The sequence below is a fragment of the Podarcis cretensis genome, assembly GCF_951804945.1.
Source record: "Podarcis cretensis genome assembly, chromosome: 11".
NCBI classification, from domain to species: domain Eukaryota; kingdom Metazoa; phylum Chordata; class Lepidosauria; order Squamata; family Lacertidae; genus Podarcis; species Podarcis cretensis.
Genome location: NC_137180.1, coordinates 4,312,444 through 4,331,618, shown reverse-complemented (window position 1 = coordinate 4,331,618; position 19,175 = coordinate 4,312,444). Strand labels below are relative to the sequence as shown.

General features: G+C 41.5%; 1 protein-coding gene across 9 annotated transcripts in view; it reads left to right on the top strand.

Moving 5' to 3' along the window:
* Positions 1 to 19,175, top strand: part of PRUNE2 (prune homolog 2 with BCH domain) — a 135,444-nt gene that overhangs the window by 29,071 nt on the left and 87,198 nt on the right. For all 9 annotated transcript variants that reach the window (XR_013843751.1, XR_013843752.1, XM_079995968.1 and 6 more), the window contains exons 2-6: positions 4,195 to 4,299; positions 5,646 to 5,848; positions 7,637 to 7,800; positions 12,954 to 13,100; positions 15,526 to 15,620. Coding sequence is in view for 7 of the 9 variants with exons in the window: in XM_079995968.1 (XP_079852094.1) it covers positions 4,195 to 4,299; positions 5,646 to 5,848; positions 7,637 to 7,800; positions 12,954 to 13,100; positions 15,526 to 15,620 (714 nt within the window). In the remaining 2 variants the exon portion in view is untranslated. The remainder of the gene's footprint in view (positions 1 to 4,194; positions 4,300 to 5,645; positions 5,849 to 7,636; positions 7,801 to 12,953; positions 13,101 to 15,525; positions 15,621 to 19,175) is intronic.

Here is a 19,175-nt window from a genome sequence, read left to right as displayed (position 1 = left end):
GCCTGCAGGCCTGGCCCTGGGACTGTGGGTACCCACCAGGCACACACACCCCTGCGCAAAGAATTGTGGGTGCCCAGTTCCTTCATGGGGAAAGTTGTGCAGATTGGAGCACCCAGACCCCCCCCCCCCCGTGCCTATGTTATTCTATCAGGGTTTTATGAAAGCTAGAGCCAACTTTCATACATTTTTAACCATAGGTCTAGATTTTTCCTTGTTTGAGCAAGGGATAGTCTTGCCTCAACAAGCAAAAATATCAGTCTTCTCATCTTGTCAGAACTACAGGGGAGCCCTGTTGAGAGGTCCTTCCATTTATAAAGTTAAATCTGTCCTCGGATGCAATAACAACAACAACAACAACAACAACAACAATTTATACCCCGCCCATCTGGCTGGGTTTCCCCAGCCACTCTGGGCGGCTTTCAACAAAGATTAAAATACATTAAATATAGTAGGGCCTTTTCAGTTGTGGCACCCGCTTTATGGAGGTTATTGTCTAAGGAGACATGCATACCAAAGTATCAGTCTGAAGAAGACTTTTAGAGAATAGGATTTAATGTGTTTCTGGTTTTAATATCCTTTTAAAGTTAAGCATGTATTGGATATGAAAGGTGGCTTTATTAATGAGGAATTTTAAAAAATCATTGTAGGCTGTTAGCATTGCTACTGGTGTTTGCTGTGGTAGGCTGAATGTCACCTTGGTTTGTAGAAAGAAATACGTATGGCAGAAGCCTTTTAAAAAGACACACAAGCTGATCTTACATCTTCATTTGATTATAAAATCAGTATTAATTCTGATATTTTAGTGGAACTTGCCAGCATTTAGTCTGCTGTGTGTGACAGTGTATAATTACAAATCAATTACTATTGAATTGTTAGCGTACATAATCCTGGCTAATACCTTGCAAAACAATGTACAAGTCCTTTAGTCGTTATCTGAAAATACTTGGTCATGGACAAATGCAAGTTTTATTATGAGCCATAAATCCAGATCAGCTGCCAAGGTTGCATCTCATTCCTAGTCCTCACTAACTTGGGAGTTTGTGTGTGTTTATTGATCAGGGAATTTGTGGCTGAAGATGGATTCCTCCAGGCAGAATCAGTTCCTTAGGAAGTTTTCTCTGAACTTGAAGAGAAAATTTCAAGCTTGACCTTGCAATATCTTCTAATAGCTAATTGAATGTCTGCAGGCTAAATATATACATGTGTGGGAAGACGAAAGAAAGCTGAATTACAACCATTATTATCTCAAAGAAGGAACTAGTTCTGATTATACTGGAGAGCAAGAGCAAAATATGTTTTCACCAACAGAACCATTATAGTTCAGTTGACATACAAGGGAGAAGAACTATTTTTCAGAATGTCTGCTGCAGCAGAGAAATAAAATATATACATCTAAAATAGTGTAAACTGCAACGCTTTAGCAGAAATTGGTGGAATTAATTAGAAATATAAAAAGTGAAGGATCATATTACTAAAGGAAGCAACAGGGGCGTTTCCAAACAAACTACTCCAGGAGCATGATTTATGCATTGTTTTTGCTAAGAGGTAACAATCTTGGTAAGAGGAAGGCAGGCAGGGCAATAGGACATTTTCATTGCTTGTTACCCACCCAGAATAATCAATGCTGGGGGAAAAGGATGGTGCCTTGATAGAATTGATAACTCTCTTAGCTTCTGAAGAGACAGTTGGCAAGGAAGAGGAAGAAGGACATACTATAAAATACTATACTATACTTGGCTGTACTATAAAAACTTGTTCTGATTACATGTGTTTTGCAAAATTATAAAATACATACAACAGCTGTGTCTATCCAGAAAGACAGTAGAGCAGACATTTCAGATTTTTGATTTTTTTTAAAAACCCAACATATTTATTGGGAGACATATATTTCTGTGTAATCCTATTTCATTTCACAAAAGTTATGGATGCCCTTTGAATTGCTAGCATGAAAACAACAGCACCGCGGCCTTTTGTGGAAGCTGCTGAAAGTAATTTATTCTGGCCACACAGTAGTTACAATTTTTCAAAGCTTCTTTTAGGTGACTTGGCTAATCATGTAAACCTGATTATTAGGCAGCTGCAGTTGGTTGTGTGAAGAGTCCTAATGCTGAACAGAAACAACAGTGAGTCCTGTGGGACCTTAATGACTAAGGTACCTTGAGGGCCACCCTAGCTGGTAGAGCCTCTGCTCTGTGTGCAGAAAGTCCCAGGTTCAATGCTCAGCATCTACAAGTAGAGCTGTTTTCAGTCAGTGTGAACCTTACTGAGCCAGAAAGACCAATGATCCATTACATTATTATAAGGCAGAATCTCATAGTCCTGAAACAATAGCTGCTAGATGCTTCACCCTCTATCTTTGGGAAAGGTTGTAGCTCAGAGCACCTGCTCTGCATTGAGAAAGTCCCAGGCTCAGTCTCTGGCCCCCCTGAGTAGGGCTCAGAATGTGCCTGTCTGAAATCCTGGACAGCAGGTGCCAATCAGTGTAGACAATTATGAGCCAAATGGGTGACACAATACAAGACAGTTTCATTGGTTCCTTGGCTGGCTTTGCTGCAGCAAACCAGCATAACCACCCACTGGAAAGCAGTGAATAGATCAGTGCTGCAACCTTCCATGGAGTCCTGCCACGCTGAATTGATTTTCAGTAAGCTTCCTGTGGAGGCTATAATGATAGAAGAAAAGGCACTTCCTCAGCTGTGCAGGTGCTTGATTCTCTTCCTTCCATGATTTAATTCACTTGGCCATATTGGGAATTGTCAGGGAACTGCCATCGGAGCCAGAGGCGGAGGGAAGGCTCCAGAGGGATGCCGGAGAGGGTCCCAGTAGGGAGAGAGGCAGCCCATCCGCTGGGGAAGGAAATCAGCGTAGCACCAGTGGAGGAGGGGGGCAGATGGGGGAATTGGAGAAAAGGCTCCAGGACTCCTCGCAGGAGACCAGCGGGGAGAGCACGGGTCCTCTGCTGCCCACACCCTCCCTGCGCAGAAGACTTCCGCGCAGGGAGAGTAGGAGGAGACTGGGCGTCAAAGAACTTCTTTGCTGGAAGAAGTTCAAGAAACGCCCACTGACGGATTCTGCCAGCGATTGAGACAGCCACGGATGGGTGGCTGTCCGGACAGAAAGGGTTCACCCAGGTAACCCAGCCAGGTGTGGCGCCAACTTACGCACGAGCAACCCCCTAGAACCATTACAGGAATAATGATTAAACTATGGGAGTTTCCCCATAACTCCTTTAGCATTTATTTCTGGTTCACTAAGTCTAATGATGAATACAAATAATAGGAGTATTTTCCATGACATCGTACCTGTATTTCGAACTTGTTCTTTTTCACTTTTTTTTTTACCACTAATACACTAATACACATTCAACCATGATTTGTTACTAGTTTTCTCTAAAGATTATGTTATTATATTTGGCAGCTGCCCAAATGTCAAAGATTTCTTATTCATTTTAACATCTTGATTTTCATATGATTTCACTAATTTTAGAAATTCATAGTCAATACAGGTATCTGATTCTGAAGTCTTAAGGATAGCAGAAGGCACACCTAAAACTGTGGTGTGAGGTCCAATGGGCAGAGGCCTGGCCTTCTTCGTCTCCTTTAAAGCTTTTTTAAATATGCAGGGACACTTTAGGCTTCTTTTCTCTAGGCTGATCACAGTCAGTTCCTTCAACATCTCCTGATATGTTTTGCATCATTAATCAGTCTACTTAATGCTTTCTTATGAATCTTTTTTTTATTTTTTATTTTGCTTAAAGGCATGTCTGTGCTGTCCTGCTATTTTTCATTTTGGTTTGTCCATCTGGGCTTCCACTGTGGACTCAGGTTATTTAAAACAAGTATTGGATATGAGGACAGAAAGTTGTGGCTTTACTGCACACACCAGTAGTTTTGTTGTGAGGTGCAAAAGTGTTTGTGTGTACATGTATGCATATCTGTGGGAAGGAGCTCTGTGGCGTAGGGAAGTATCCTGGCTTATGCAAGGTCAGAAATACTCCTGTCCTCACTCACCCAAACTTACAATTATTTTGTGTGCAAAATAATTTAAATGAATAAGTGAAGAAAAAAGCTTTGATAATTAAGAATGCAAAGTCTGGGATCAGATCAACTTTGCAAAATATTTAGTTATTTTGAAAGATATCTTACGTCTCTATTCCCTTTCCCCCTACTATTTAAAAACTGTCTTCTGTTCCAGAGTCGAAATAAACATTTGGATAAAGTACATGTCGTACTTGGAAATAAAACCTGTGATTTGGATTCACTTATTTCAGCTTTAACATATGCCTACTATCTTGAAAAGGTAAAGTATTTTCTACTGATATTACACTTTATTTTAAAATAATTATAAGCCCATTGTAACATGTTGATCTTTTTCACCTAACTATAAAACTGGATGAGATCAATAATAAAATATTCTGATTTTATGATTGGGAAACTAATGCTGGGTCACTGCTTTATTGCCTGCATTTTTTCCCTTATAGATTCATCACAGCCATCCAAAAGCCATCTCAGTTATGTAATTTTCCCTGAGTCAAGGATGTCTATCTCTGTCCACACTTGTATACATTGTCCTTAACTGCCCATAGACTGACTGCCCTCTCCCCGCCATCTGCCTTGCACTATTATCATCACAATCCCTCAACCGTCCCTCATAAGGCTTGGTTTCCAGACCCTTTATCATCTTGGTCGCCCTCTTCTGCACACACTCCAGCTTGTCAATATCCTTGAATTGTGGTGTCCAGAACTGGACATAGTACTCCAGGTATGGTCTTGGTCTGCCCAAGGCAGAGTAGAGTGCCCACTAAGACTCCTCCTCTCCAGGGTCTTTCCCACACAGTCCCAGGCTGCCTCTGCACACAACCCCTCTCTGCTCTGCCTGTTTTATTTCTCTGCAAGTTCTGGAAGACCAGTGGGGAGAGGAGCTGGTCGCAGCAGGAGGGGGAGACTCCCTGTATTCTTCAGCAGCCTGTCTCCACTCTGCATCTTGGCCACCCTCCCCTCCAGCCTCCGCTGCAGTCTCAGAGTCAGAGTCTCTTAGAGTCTGCAGAGTTGCTGCAGTCTCTCTGCCACAGCCTCTTCCTGTTCACTAAACCCTGCCACCTCTTCTGCTGCTGGCACCTCCTCCCCCCAGTCTGCTCTTTCTCCTTCTGACCACTTATTGTCACCCCACCAGCAATCCCCTGGCTTGGAGCCTTCTTCCCCTGGAGGTGCCCTAGGGGCTTCTCTGGCTGCTGCCTCCCAACACTCCTCTGCATCCAACAAGTCCATGATACTCTGATCCACTCTGATCGAGCAAGAATTTCCTCATCTTGCCCAGTAGCGTGAAGTTTAGATACGTGGGCCTCAGGTTGCTGGACCTTCTCTTCCAGCAAGGCAACTTGCACTTGCTGCTGGTGTAGTTTCACATGTTTTCAGGCAGGAAGGCAAATACGGCACAGGTGTTGCAAGTCACTTCGGTAGTTCCCTCACCATTCATGTCTCTTGTACACCATGATGTATACCTCACCCCCCCCCCCCACTTGTGAAAGAAGAAAGTAATGTATGAAATTGCAGTGATGGAAAGTTTTAAGTTCAAGTCTGTCCATTATGAAAAATTATTCACAGTTTTTGAGTGCTTTCTAATTCACAGGGATTCTCTGCTTACAGGTCAGTCCACCTAACATTCTGTGCTTGCCTGTACTGAACATACCAAGAAGAGAATTCTGCTACTGCACAGAAACGAGGTTTATTTTGGAGGAACTGAATCTCCCAGAGTCTCTCCATATCTTCTGTGATGAAATCAATTTGTATCAGCTGAACAATGAAGGGAAATTGTCTCTTACGCTTGTGAACAGCAGTGCACTGACAAGGTATCATGCTCCATATCTGATTACTAGCAAACGTGAACTTGGCAAAGATTTACCCTTGGTAAATCTTGAAAATCCCATGTGTGAGACTTGCCTTTGTTCTCATCAGAGTGCAAGCTGTTGTCATGATGAATACGCAATGAAACAGAAACTCCTTAACTTTTCTGTACCTATTTACACAGTTCATGTGATTACAAAGATCACATGTTGGAGATCACACACTCAAGTCATAGATGCATGAATGTTCTATCTTTTTATCTCTCTCTCTGCTTATATCTCTTTCTTGCCCAGCAACACATAGATATGCGCTGAGTGGTACAAGAATGCCCAGTTTTGAGGGGTGCTGTGAACCCTTCCCTTGTTTGATCTGTGAATAGAGCACAGAATTTCTGGATGGGGTTGCTCAGAAGGGCTCTGTGTTTCGTGCACCCATACAAAGCTGTTATAATGACAAAGTGCTCATGAATGGCATCATCAAGAACACATTAAAGGCTGAGTGCTTTTCAACTACTGTGTCCCATCAGCATATGGATTTCCACTTGGCAGAGGGACTTTCCCCTCTCTCCTCCCCCCATGTAAGCCCCACACCCTCTTCAGATCTGCTCCAGGGGGTGGGCGAAGGCCTAGAACAGATTAAGGGTGTGTGTGGGATAATGTTCTATTGCACAAGAAGAAATCCTTGCACTGATGGAATGAGAGACTTAGTGCTATGTTGGATTTCACCCTAAGGGCCAAATGAGGTGTGATGTGAAATGCAGTTGTGCAGCTAAAGTGCAAACTTTAAAAAAATGGAAATAGCATCAGCTGAGGGCACAGCTGATAATTATTCAGATAACAGCAGAATTTAAGCATTTCTTCCTGTTCTGTGGTCCTCAGCTCTTCCTCTGGAGATGATATTTGCTTTCAGGGTGGGTGGGAGAATTGAGCCCCCTCCCCCCACCAATTGATGTCAGTTGGATTATTTTTACACAAAAACTTGTTGCTTTTTTAAAAGAGGAATAAAAAGTGTTTTTTCCTGGGAGTACTCAAGGTACGCATCACTGGCACCTTCTTCCTTCATTTCTTCAGTTCTGGTTTCTACCCTACTTTCCCCACGGTAAATCTTTAAAGAGAAGCCACATTTGGCAACTAGCTGAACTCCACCCTCCTGCAGAAATAGATGGGGAGCGGTGGGGAAGAATGATGCTTTGCTTCCTCTCTGGCAGCACATGACCGAAAACTGGCACACAGCAGTTGTCCTCCTTCCAAATATACACTGAGGATGAAGTTGGAGGGATGAGCTTTGGGGATGAGACAAAGAGCCCTTAAGCAAAATTAATTTTGGGTTACTTTTTGTGTATATTCACAGATCATAAGTCAAGTGTTTTCTGGGACTAGCAGGGAGGGCAGGGAGGCTACTCGTAAGAAAGAATGCCTCTCCATCTCACCATTTAAAATATGCCAGTGTGCATATCCTGTAGAACTTCTTTGCACAATGCAGGAAGTAATGAAAGGAAAAACTGTGTGAATCAAACTTCCTCTTTTTCAGCTTCTGACAAAATGCAAAGTGCAGCTTGTGTAACAACCCTGTGAACCCATCCTGCTGGGAGGAGTGGGTGACAGACATATAAAGGGGATTTCTGTACTGGCATTCTTTTCAAGACATCTTAAATAATAATGACCAAAATGGAATGGCATTATCATTGTGTTGCTTAACTGCATAGTATCAACTAACTGCATTTAGATGACGTTGCCATATAGTTCAGAGAAATGGCATAAAGAAGAAAACTTTTGAAACCTTTGCTTTTATAGTGAAGATAAAAATTTGGAATCAGCTGTTGTCAGAGTCATCAACCCTGAAGAGCGATGTGATGGCAACCTGGAGACCTCAGCGTCCTCTTCCTCTCTGGTAGCAAAAGAGATTCTCCAAGAGGCACCAGAGTTAATCACTCGGCAACTGGCTCATCTTCTCAGAGGTGAGAGATTGTTCTTTATATTAAATACTGAAAGGTTTAATGGAGTGTTTCTGAATCCAGTCATGCAGAGAGACTGTGATCCATTCTTTGGTTAACAATCCCTTGAAAGACCATAGGAAGCTGCATGAAGGAAGCAGGGTGCAAAGAGTTTGATAAAGAGTAACATTATGTGGAACAATAAAAATGTGCATTTAAAAATAGGAATGACTAGGGTGTTGAGTGCAGATATCTGCATGTCAGTTGGGTAGGAGAATATCTTCTGTGTCTAGCTTTGTTTCTGGGGCATGTTGGATTTGGAAATAAATGCCATAGCACTCAGTGAATATTATCAAAGGTATATGACCTAATTTTGTCCTCTGCCATCCTTAGGGTGACTATTTAAACTATTTAAACAAAAAGGAGGAACTGCATCACCATAATGAGGGCAAAAGAGGACTTGGATGTGCATATTTTTTAGAGGTTAACTTATGTATAGATGAAATGCAAATTTTATTATTATTATTATTATTTATTTATTTATTTATTTATTTATTTATAGCCCAGCTTCTTTCCTGACAGGGACTTTAAGCTAAAATAGGAACCGCTGAAAACACAGGGGAAAAAACCATTAAAATACAATTAAACATTGATAAAATTAAAACTATATCATTACTTGCTTCTCCCATCTTTGAGCCATGCAAGATTCCAGTGAGTTCCAGACATGCTTTGTTCACGATCTGTTTCCTTTTGGAAATGAGGTACAGCAGAGACTGTGGTGTTTTTATAATATAGGGTTTATTTGCACATATATACAACCTGAGCCTACAATGGAGGGGTTCCCAGCGTTACACTCCAGGAGGGTCTTGCTTCCTCTATAGGCACAATTTAGGATTCAAAAGGACACCAGCCATGGCTCTTTGACCCTTTCTCTAGTTTGCTGCATTTAACAGACTGGCATTATTTTCCACCATCCCACATCATCCCCACCTGCAGTCCTACTCTCCTCTCTGCATCATCTCTGCTAACTATCTCAGAATTCAGGGAAGGGCACCATCCATTCGCCAGAGTCTTTGCTTTGCTGATGGTCCCTGTCCTTGTCTTTGTTCTCTGTTAATGGCCCATGTCTCAGGCGATCTCCTGAACCCAGGAAGCTGGTTTGACATTTATTTTAACACTTTGCTAAATCCAGCAGCTAATTTTAACATGCCAAGCATTGATTCTAACACCTTTCAGAACCAGGAGTTTACGGAAGTCTGGCACCCAGAAACCCTGGCACCGACAGCTCTTAACTATAACCATGTATGTGTGTGTGTGATTGATTAAAAACAAACAGATAATTACAATGAAAACAGCACCGCACCTGCCCTTTCATTAAGGCAGTCAGTTCCCAAAAGCCTCTTGGAATAAGAAAGTCTGTTTTTATCAGGAAAACTTTCTGACTAAGAGCTGTTCAGCAGTGGAACAGTGGATTCTCAAGAGAGGTGGTGGACTCTCCTTCCTTGGAGGTTGAGTGGCTTTGACTGTAATTTAAATATAAATACAGTACATCTTAGCATAGTGATTAGGTGACCTGTGTGCCTCCTCAGGCAGCTTTCCAGGAGGTTGTTGGTCTCCCTATTTTGGTTCTTTGTCTTTAGACTGAACTTGGACTGAACTTGAAACAGAGGGCCACCTTAAGCGGAGCATTGTCCTCTGTGTAGTAATGCATGTGGCTGCCTAGGCTTGCGTCCTAGCTAGCATAAAGTGACGTAAACAGAATAGCAGGGGCAAAAATCCAGTTAGAGTCCATCTAGTCCAGTATTCTGTGATGGCAAGATAGTCAAACACCCTGTGAAAAGGCATGTGTGAACCGCGCAGGGTGGAGAGGGCAGGACACCCATCTCCTTGCTGTCCCCAGCATTCATTTCTGGATAACGTTCTTTACATAGGATCTATTCTGGTGGCAATTACAAGTCTATTTGGAATCTACGCCTTTCCTTTCCGATTGCTTTGCGTGACCCTGAATTCTGTTCTTTAGGAAGAGAATTACCTCTATTCACTTGCTGCACACCATAAAGCTTTAGATCAGGGGTAGTCAACCTTTTTATACCTACCACCCACTAATGCATCTTTCTCGATGGTAAAATTTCCTTACCACCCACCAGTGCTCGGTGGAAGGAGGATTCAGCTTGTGCTGTAGAAACCCCCTACTGCCCACCTAGAATCCTAAAACGCCCATATACTGAATGTGATGAAGTCTAGATGCTCTATAACTAATCAGATTTAGCTTTATGTCAATATTACTGAAGGAAAACAAAGCCTATTCAGAGTGAGGGGGAATGCTTTCTGAATTAGGAGAACACATTCTGTCGGTGCTGATGTTTTGGGCTCAAAAGAATGGATGTGATTTTTGTGAACATTTTGGAAACATCAGCACCGAAAGAATGCATTTAGTGCATAAAGGTAAAGGTAAAGGGACCCCTGACCATTAGGTCTAGTCGTGACCGGCTCTGGGGTTGCGGCGCTCATCTCGCTTTATTGGCCGAGGGAGCTGGCATACAGCTTCCAGGTCATGTGGCCAGCATGACTAAGCCGCTTCTGGTGAACCAGAGCAGCGCACGAAAACACCTTTTACCTTCCCGCCAGAGTGGTACCTATTGATCTACTTGCACTTAGGGGTGCTTTCGAACTGCTAGGTGGGCAGGAGCAGGGACTGAGCAACGGGAGCTCACCCCATCACGGGGATTCGAACTGCCAACCTTCTGATCGGCAAGTCCTAGGCTCTGTGGTTTAACCCACAGCACCACCCGCATCCCCATTTAGTGCATAGATAAGTCTAAATAAAAAGCTTAGCCTTTAAACAATAAATGTTTGCTTTTTAAACTACTTCCTTATCTATGCACTAAATGCTTGTTTTTTAAAATGCAATCTCATTATAATATATTTCAGCCCTTAGGCTTCATAAAGGTAAAAAATAAAAGTATGCAAATCCATCAACAGATAGAAAGAGATGATATTTGTAAAGGAATCAGCACCAGCAGTGCTGTGGTAACAGACATATCTGTGCAAAGATTATACTTACTGTGAGGTAGGTTTCATGTTCAAATTGTTTTAAAGACCTGCTTTTCCCTGATATCTTTGTCATTTCTTCATGTGCACAGTAAATTACTTTTTCCCGGTGGACTTTATCAAAACCTGCTTCAAGAATCAAAATACTCCAAGACAGGCTCTACCGTGAGTCAAGGCCTGCCCCATTTCTGGGCTTATGCCAGAAGCAAACAATTAGAAAACCTGCCAGAGACTTGAGCCTGTATAATTTTATTTCCCGAGAGCCGTTTATTAGGGGACGGTTGCCAAACTAAGGATCCATTAAATTGCTGAATCATTACATTTTTGGTGGGAGCCAGCTGGCAAGGATGTAATTCAGTAAACTGACTGTCAGGTATCTTGGGTCAGTGCACTCTCAGAAATACCTCCTTCTGTTTATTTGTATAAGGCCTTGAAGGATGCCACAAGGAGCACAGATTGTAACATGTAAACACAGACAAATTTAAAAAGGAAACCACCATTGTAACTCATAGCATAAATTAGATGCAGACTCCAAAATTCCATCCATTGCTGTGGATGGTCTAAGGGGGCTTCCAGTGATTGGGTCGGGGGTAATTTTATTTTTTTGTTGCTCACATTGACTGTTATAATAAGTTCCCTTTTAGAAGCTTAGAAGGAAAGCTAGCATTTGAAAAGAATGTTGTTTGCAGAATGGATGGCTCACCCTTTTCTTATATGGTCACAAAGGCTGAGTGAATTGCATCAGTAACCTTTTATAGATTTCACTCTGAAAAAGGGAAGGGGATTTTCCAAAACCATGAAAACAAATTTAAAATACAGTCAGGCAATGCTACGATTTTCGTAGGGTGGCAAGAAAGAGTGGAACCCCCCCCCCCAGCACTTTTAGGAGAGAAAAGGAATCCACTAAGAACTTTTGGTTAAAAAATAGAATCCTCACCAGTACCACCATTAGTCCTTGTCCTCTGCAGGAGAATCTCCTGCTGTTGAACGTTTTCTACTGGTAATCTACAATAGGAGTTCTTGTCTGAACAGATGGAGGGGACTCCATTTTTATTTCAAATCCATAGCACCTCTCTGTAGCTGTTTTATGTCACATTCAAAGAATCAAACAAATAAAAGTGACTTCTTTGCCAGGACAGCATCTGAATTTTGTGCACCTAATGCTAAGACTGATGTGCAGAGAACCTGACCACTATGAACAAGGCAGTCATCAAAGCATTAAAAAACAGAATGAGAGTATGCTTAGCACTGTCCTCTTTCCCCATCCCTCTGATACTTCTCCCCACAACTTTAGACAGATTCATCTTTTGGAAGAGGGAGAATGGTATGCGTTGGCATTCTGAATATTTTCATATGCAACTGGTTAAGAAGCCGATTCTTTAAAATAATAATCCATTTCAATTTACTTTGCTGTATATTGCTTTTGCTGCCTGCAACATGTACAGATGTACACAGTCTCAGCATTTATGTCTTGTTGTAATTGAGATCCTGAATTGGTTTGGCAAAAGCTGTTGTGCAATTATTGTTTAATTTGTTACCAATTGTTTAATTACACTGCGTTGACAATTGATAAATTAAAATAAAATTAATCAAATAATGTTACTGTAGTTGTATTGAAGCATAGCCTTCTTGATCTTTTTTTCTGTACAATTAGGCTCACAAATCAGCGCTGATCTTCTAGTCAGCTTTAATTCTAAGCTAATGAGCCCGTGTTGCTTTACAACTTGGCTGCTGTTACCTATCACTTTGTGAACTCTGAGCCAATTGCTTTAAAATATGTAATAATTGATTTTCTCTTTTCTTGCCATACTTTTAGATGTATCATATGGATACCTGTAAGTTTTTCTCTCTGGATCAGTTGATTGTGGCTTTGAACCCCCCCCCCCCGGCTGTTAAAAAGCAAATAATTTTTCCTTGGTGGTGGTAGAAGGAATGGTTCAAAGCTGTATAAACAAGAAAATGCATAATATGTGGAGATTCAAGTAGTCTGCTATGAATAAGAAAGACTGAAAAGAAATAAAAGGATAGCAGGCCATTTCTTTAAATAGTCATGAATTTTAGGGCTGATGTGGGAAAGAATATTAGTTTCTGTCTTCTGGGCTAACTTTCTCTGGTCAACACTTCAGGGAGCATCCTCTCTTTGGCCATGGATCCTGAACAAATTACGAGAGACCAGGAAGAAGTGCTTTCAAAGTTAGAGGAGAAATTCCCAGAGCTGCTGCCTCGAGAGGATATTATCACCGCTCTACAGGAAGTTCATCTCCATGCTGATGGTAAAGGGTTTTTCTCTCCCCCTGCCCTTCACTTTTGATTCCTACTTTTAGACGGATTGGAACATGACATTCTGTAAAATCAGGACACCCATTAAATGTTTTTAAAAGCACCATATACAGACGGAAACAAAAACCCCACCAACCTTTCACCACATGCAGTGATTATTTATAGGATAGATGAGCAGCATGCATAGCATCTTTTCATAGGTGGTGATACTGTCTATGAAAGAAAAGTGTGGAAACTTGTGCAGTGTGTTTTATCATGACCGATAGGGCATGGCTGTTAAATGGCTTCCCAGTGCTGCACACCACTGCTGGCTACCAAAAGGGAGAGAGGCAGGGCAGTGGGGCACTTGGTGCAGTGCAAGCAGAGTGGTGGGAGAGTGGCAGATTGGTTCTGCCACTCTGCCTGCACCAAGAACCCAATTGCCTTGCTGCTTTGTCATGCGATAACCAGAAGCAACATGGGAGCATTTGGAAGTCAGGCCATCAGTACAGCCCTGTCCCTGCCACTCCATTGGCCACTATCACCTGCAGATATTGTTGGGCTAGAATTTCCATCATCTCTGACCTTTGGCCATGTTGGCTGGGGCATCTGAAGGGCCACAGGGTCCTCTCCCCTGGTTTACAGGAAGTAGATGGGAGAAGTGTGGCCCTCCAACATAACATTGGTATGCTGCGCATGCAGCTGGGGGGGGGGGAATTGAATAATAATAATAATAATAATAATAATAATAATAATAATAATAATTTTTTTATTATTTATACCCTGTCCATCTGGCTTGGTTTCCCCAGCCACTCTGGGGAATATTCCCAACAGAATATTAAAAACACAATAAAACATCAAACATTAAAAACTTCCCTAAACAGGGCTGCCTTCAGATGTCTTCTGAAAGTCAGATAGTTGTTTATTTCTTTGACATCTGATGGGAGGGTGTTCCACAGGGAGGGCACCTCTATTGAGAAGGCCCTGTGCCTGGTTCCCTGTAATCTCACTTCTTGCAGGGAGGTGCCACCACCAAAAGGCCCTCGGAACTGGATATCAGTGTCTGGGCTGAATGAACAAAAGTTGGCATAAAATATAGGACTCCCAGCTCTACGTCTGGTCTCGTTTCATGAACACAATTTATTTTTTCCAGTAGCACCTTAAAGACCAACTAAGTTAGTTCTTGGTATGAGCTTTCGTGTGCATGCACACTTCTTCAGATACCTTCAGATATCTGAAGAAGTGTGCATGCACACGAAAGCTCATACCAAGAACTAACTTAGTTGGTCTTTAAGGTGCTACTGGAAGGATTTTTTTTATTTTGTTTTGACTATGGCAGACCAACACGGCTACCTATCTGTAACTGGAACAATTTATTTCGTTTTTGAACATTTAAAATAGTCTGTTTACTCAAAGGAGCATGACACTGCTACTTTTCTGTTTGAGTGTGGCTGCTGCTGTTTTGGCTGCATTCTGGTGGGTGAGATAGAATTCATGGCAATTATATTTACAGGTCAAATACTAGATATTTGGACACTGTGGATCCAGCAGGCACAGTTTCTTAGGGCGCGATCCAAACTACTGCCTTGCTATTGGGCTTTGCAAAGTGATAGGGCCACTGAGGCATCCACAGTCCTGCTGCTCAAAGCACCTGCAGTGGGAAGTGGTGGGTGGGCAGGACCAATGCTTTCATGTGGTGGTAAAGAGAGTATATTGGGGAGAGAGTGGCTCCTTGGCTGGCCCAGCCCTGCCCAGCCCTCAGAATGCTCTGTATTGAAGCCTTCTGCTTCCTCCCTTGGTGACGGCAGGAGGGAGGAGACAGGGCTCATCTGGGGCTGGGAGAGAGCTGGGTAGTGTTAAGTTGTGGGCGAACATAGCAGATGACACAGCGATTTCTCCAGAGCAGCTCTTTACTTGCAAGCTAGACAGAACTGAACCGCAAACAGCTCAGCCGGCCTGCGTTTATAGGCAGCCGGCTGTCAACATTGTAGCAACAACAACCCAGAGTTTCCCGCCTAAAATAACTGACGTGGACCTGAGTGAAAACTATCTACAGACCTGAGTGAAAACTATCTACAGTATCCCCCTGCTGGCCCAGGGTGAAACTTCACTACATAACAGGTAGAAATACACTTCCACCTAATCCACTCCTCCAAGTCTAGTGTAAGAGGGTTTGCATTGCTCTTTTATGGTGCTTGTACAGCAAAATATTGAGCCCGTAGTGAATTATCCCAGTTTTTCTTCAAGGCAAAAAAGGAGCAGATTTACTTTTTACATAGTAGAAATGAATTGTTATTTGTTGGGTTGCTTAGCATGACAAACAAAACCATTATTCAGTATTCAAAAACATCCAGTATTCTTCTCAAAGTCAAGTTCTTTGTTACATTCCAGTTCGCTGATTCTTAGTATGTATGAATAATTTTCCTGTCTGTCCCACAGGGCTAAGGATTGAGGAGGCCATGCTCAAGGATCTAAAAGAGGTGTCAGATGGAGAAATAAAAGTAGCTGTTAGCACTGTGTATATGAATTTGGAGGTAAGGAGAAAGCGAAATGTGAAATTGTTTAGCTTTGCCCACGGCGTTGTTTGCTGCACTGCATGAGATGTGTGCCACTTCCTGTGATTGACATATTTCTTTCCCAGGCATTTTAAATCATATGTTATCAGACAACTTGCAAAGCATTCTGGATGTGACTGCCGGTTTTGTATCTGCCATTCTGATTGGATCTGGCATCATCTTTGTGACAAATATGAACTTGACAAAACAAAAATTTGTCAGATACGTCTGCTAATGCCAGTATAATTGGCAGTGTTAATACTTTTGAAAGTGACAGCTGAAGATTGAGACTAGCTTTGCTGTGGTGTTTGCCTTTCCTGGGAGATTTCTCCAAGTGATATCAAAATATTGCTCTCTGGGACTGCCAATTTCTTCTCTTGCATTTTACCTTTTTTGCCCTGCATTATACTATACCCTGAGAGTATATATATGCTTGTTCCCTACTGGGATTTCCTTATAAATGACAACTATTTTATCAAAGTGACTTTAGAGTAGAATTGGTTTTCTCTTAAGAAGATGAATAATATTTACTCAGTGGGTGTAGCTTACAATTTACATGTTTTGGTTTTTTGTTTTAAAAAGTCACTCAGACCTATTTACCGGGCAACTGTGTGTGCATGCCTTGTTTGTGTGTGTTGGTGAACATAATGATAGCTTTTTGCACTTGCATCAATCATCCATCCACTTGTTACCCTTTATCTTATTGTAGTATGTATTTAGATTGCCTTGGCACAGAGGCCACTAATAAATGCTTCACATATGACATTTTTTTGACATAGAGATGGCCTCTAGACCTGCAAACACATGTCTGTTGTGATGTGTGGCATCTCTGATTTATTTTGCAGGGAGTATGTGACATAATATAAGCAGGTGCATTCTGGCCAGTATTCTTTCCAAACATGAGGATATACGTGGCTGCAGTAGACAAGGGTCCAATCCGGAGAGAGTTACTCCTACCTAATTTTTATTGCATCAAGTAGCTCTTACATTTAACTTTGGGCCAAGGCATAGATATAAACGACACACTGATCTGGATTATATCCATAGAGAATAACACACAAGTACTCCTTCATAAATTGTGTCAATATCAATTCATTTCCTATGTAAGCTCAATTCAAATGAACTGAGGAACAAACCTGTGGGTTACTGAAAAATATTGTAATTTGTATTATTTACTTCCAGCTTCCACCCATCTAACATTAAGAAACCCATTTAGTGTAAGGATGCATACTAATCAAGGGTTATAGATATGCTTGTATTCTAAAACCACATTTATGCCATACATTTAAAGCAGTGATACCACTTTAAACCGTCATAGCTTCTCCCAAAGAATTCTGGGAGCTGCAGTTTGTTAAGGGTGCTGAGAATTGTTAGGAGACTCCTAACCCCCTTATAGGGACACGGGTGGCGCTCTGGGTTAAACCACAGAGCCTAGGGCTTGCCGATCAGAAGGTTGGCGGTTTGAATCTCCGTGATGGGGTGAGCTCCCGTTGCTCGGTCCCTGCTCCTGCCAACCTAGCAGTTCAAAAGCACATCAAAGTGCAAGTAGATAAATAAGTACCACTGCTACAGGAAGGTAAACAGTGTTTCTGTGCGCTGTGGCACTCGTCACGGTGTCCCATTGTGTCAGAAGCAGTTTAGTCTTGCTGGCCACATGACCCGGAAAGTTGTCTGTGGACAAACGCCTGCTCCCTTGGCCTGAAAAGCAAGATGAGCATCGCACCCCACAGTGGCCTTTGACTGGACTTAACTGTCCAGGGGTCCTTTGCCTTTACTTTTTACCTTAGGTAGCGCTAGGTATACTGCCCAGCACTCAGCCGTTACCATAATTTGGAGACTCACATATGCTTCCCCTTGTGTAACTTTGGATTACATGATTTAAAATGTTGCTTCTATTGTACAAACTTTCACATGGCATTTTAGAAATGGCATTCAGGCTGATTATAGAAATTTGTATTTGACGCCAGCAAACCAAGTAAATATGCTGCTGTTTAATCTTTTAGTAATGGCATTTGAAACAAAATTCTGACTAACTTGTGAGCTCTCCCCCCCGCCCCCCGGTGCCTTTTCTGAGGAGTTAGGGTAAAATAAATGATGTATGGAGCTGTAGGAATGAGACTTTGGCAGGGTACCTTACGTCTAAGGAACATTAAACATAGGGCTCTTGTTTAGCAAATAAATAACCATTCACTTCAATGGTTGCATAGTCTGGACTTGTGTGCATATTTTTGCAAAGATAAGGAGAGGCCATTAGGGATTTAATATAAAATAAAGCGCCAAGGGGTCTTCTTGTAGTCCTAGTCTTTCTGCCACATGGTGTGTTACTAATGTGCCTAAATGGGCTTAAATGAATTTGTTATCTTTACTACATTTGCAGTGTGTATATATTTATATATTATTTTAATTGCGTTCTTTATAAAAGAAAATATATCATATTTTTAGATGTTGAAAACGTTGCACACATAAACAAATCATACTTTTTAAAGCATCAGATAATCTTTGCCTGTAGGTGACTTCATGATGTAGCTATTGTACAGCAGGAAGTATGCTGTGAGTTCATCTTCTCAGATATATTCCTAGTTAAGTTTGGGGCAGCAGCCAAAGATCCATTACTGAATACCCTCTCCTCACAAGTTTAAGCAATAAAGTGGATTACTTTGGAGGATAGTTATGATACTGTTGATACCCTAGGAAATATTAAAACTCATGTCTGAAGTAACAATAACATATCTGTTCAGGTTCAACAAATTTTGTGGTGCTGGTTTCTGATGCCTGAACTTGAACATTTCTTAATTATCTGCTTCCATTACAAGTAATTACTAAAAAGTAAAAGATAAAAAGATGGGTTGAGATTGAAGCAACTGAGTAATACAGCATCATGCTTCATTATAACCATATACATTTATGACTGTGGATAAGGGTTAGACTCTATTGTCTAAGATGAAATGAATTTACTTCTCAGAATTCTCAAAGTTATCCTGTAGTTTTTTAAATATTTGAATAATTTTCAACTATCCATTGAATACGGTATCTATGTTGAACACCTTGAAATCATTTATTTCATTATTTGACGATATTTGATAGTTGGCATGCAGTGTTATTTAAGTTGGCAGATTTTGAGACTTCATATTTCTGCCAAAATCAAAGCAATTAAGATATTCCAAAAAGTCTAAAGCACCCAAATTTTGAGGTAGGATTTCACATTCAAAATTCAATTTTGAAATGTTTAAGTTCAAATTTGAATCTCCAAAACAGCACATGGGAGGTGCTGGGCAAGCTGATATAGCCTAGTGTTGAATTCCACCCTATAATATTCATTCAAGTGTATATGGGTATTTCTTAACTAAGGCTGCAATCTGTACCCATTTGCCTTGGAATACTAAGCCCCCCTTGAACTTAATGTGTTTTACTTCAGAGCAGCCATGTATGGAATTGCACTGTTGTTGTCATGGGGAAAGGGGAGAAGCCTTGATTCAGAGCTGCCATTTTGGGTGGCAGCCTTGTATCCAGGGTCATGTCTAAAGCTGCTCTAAT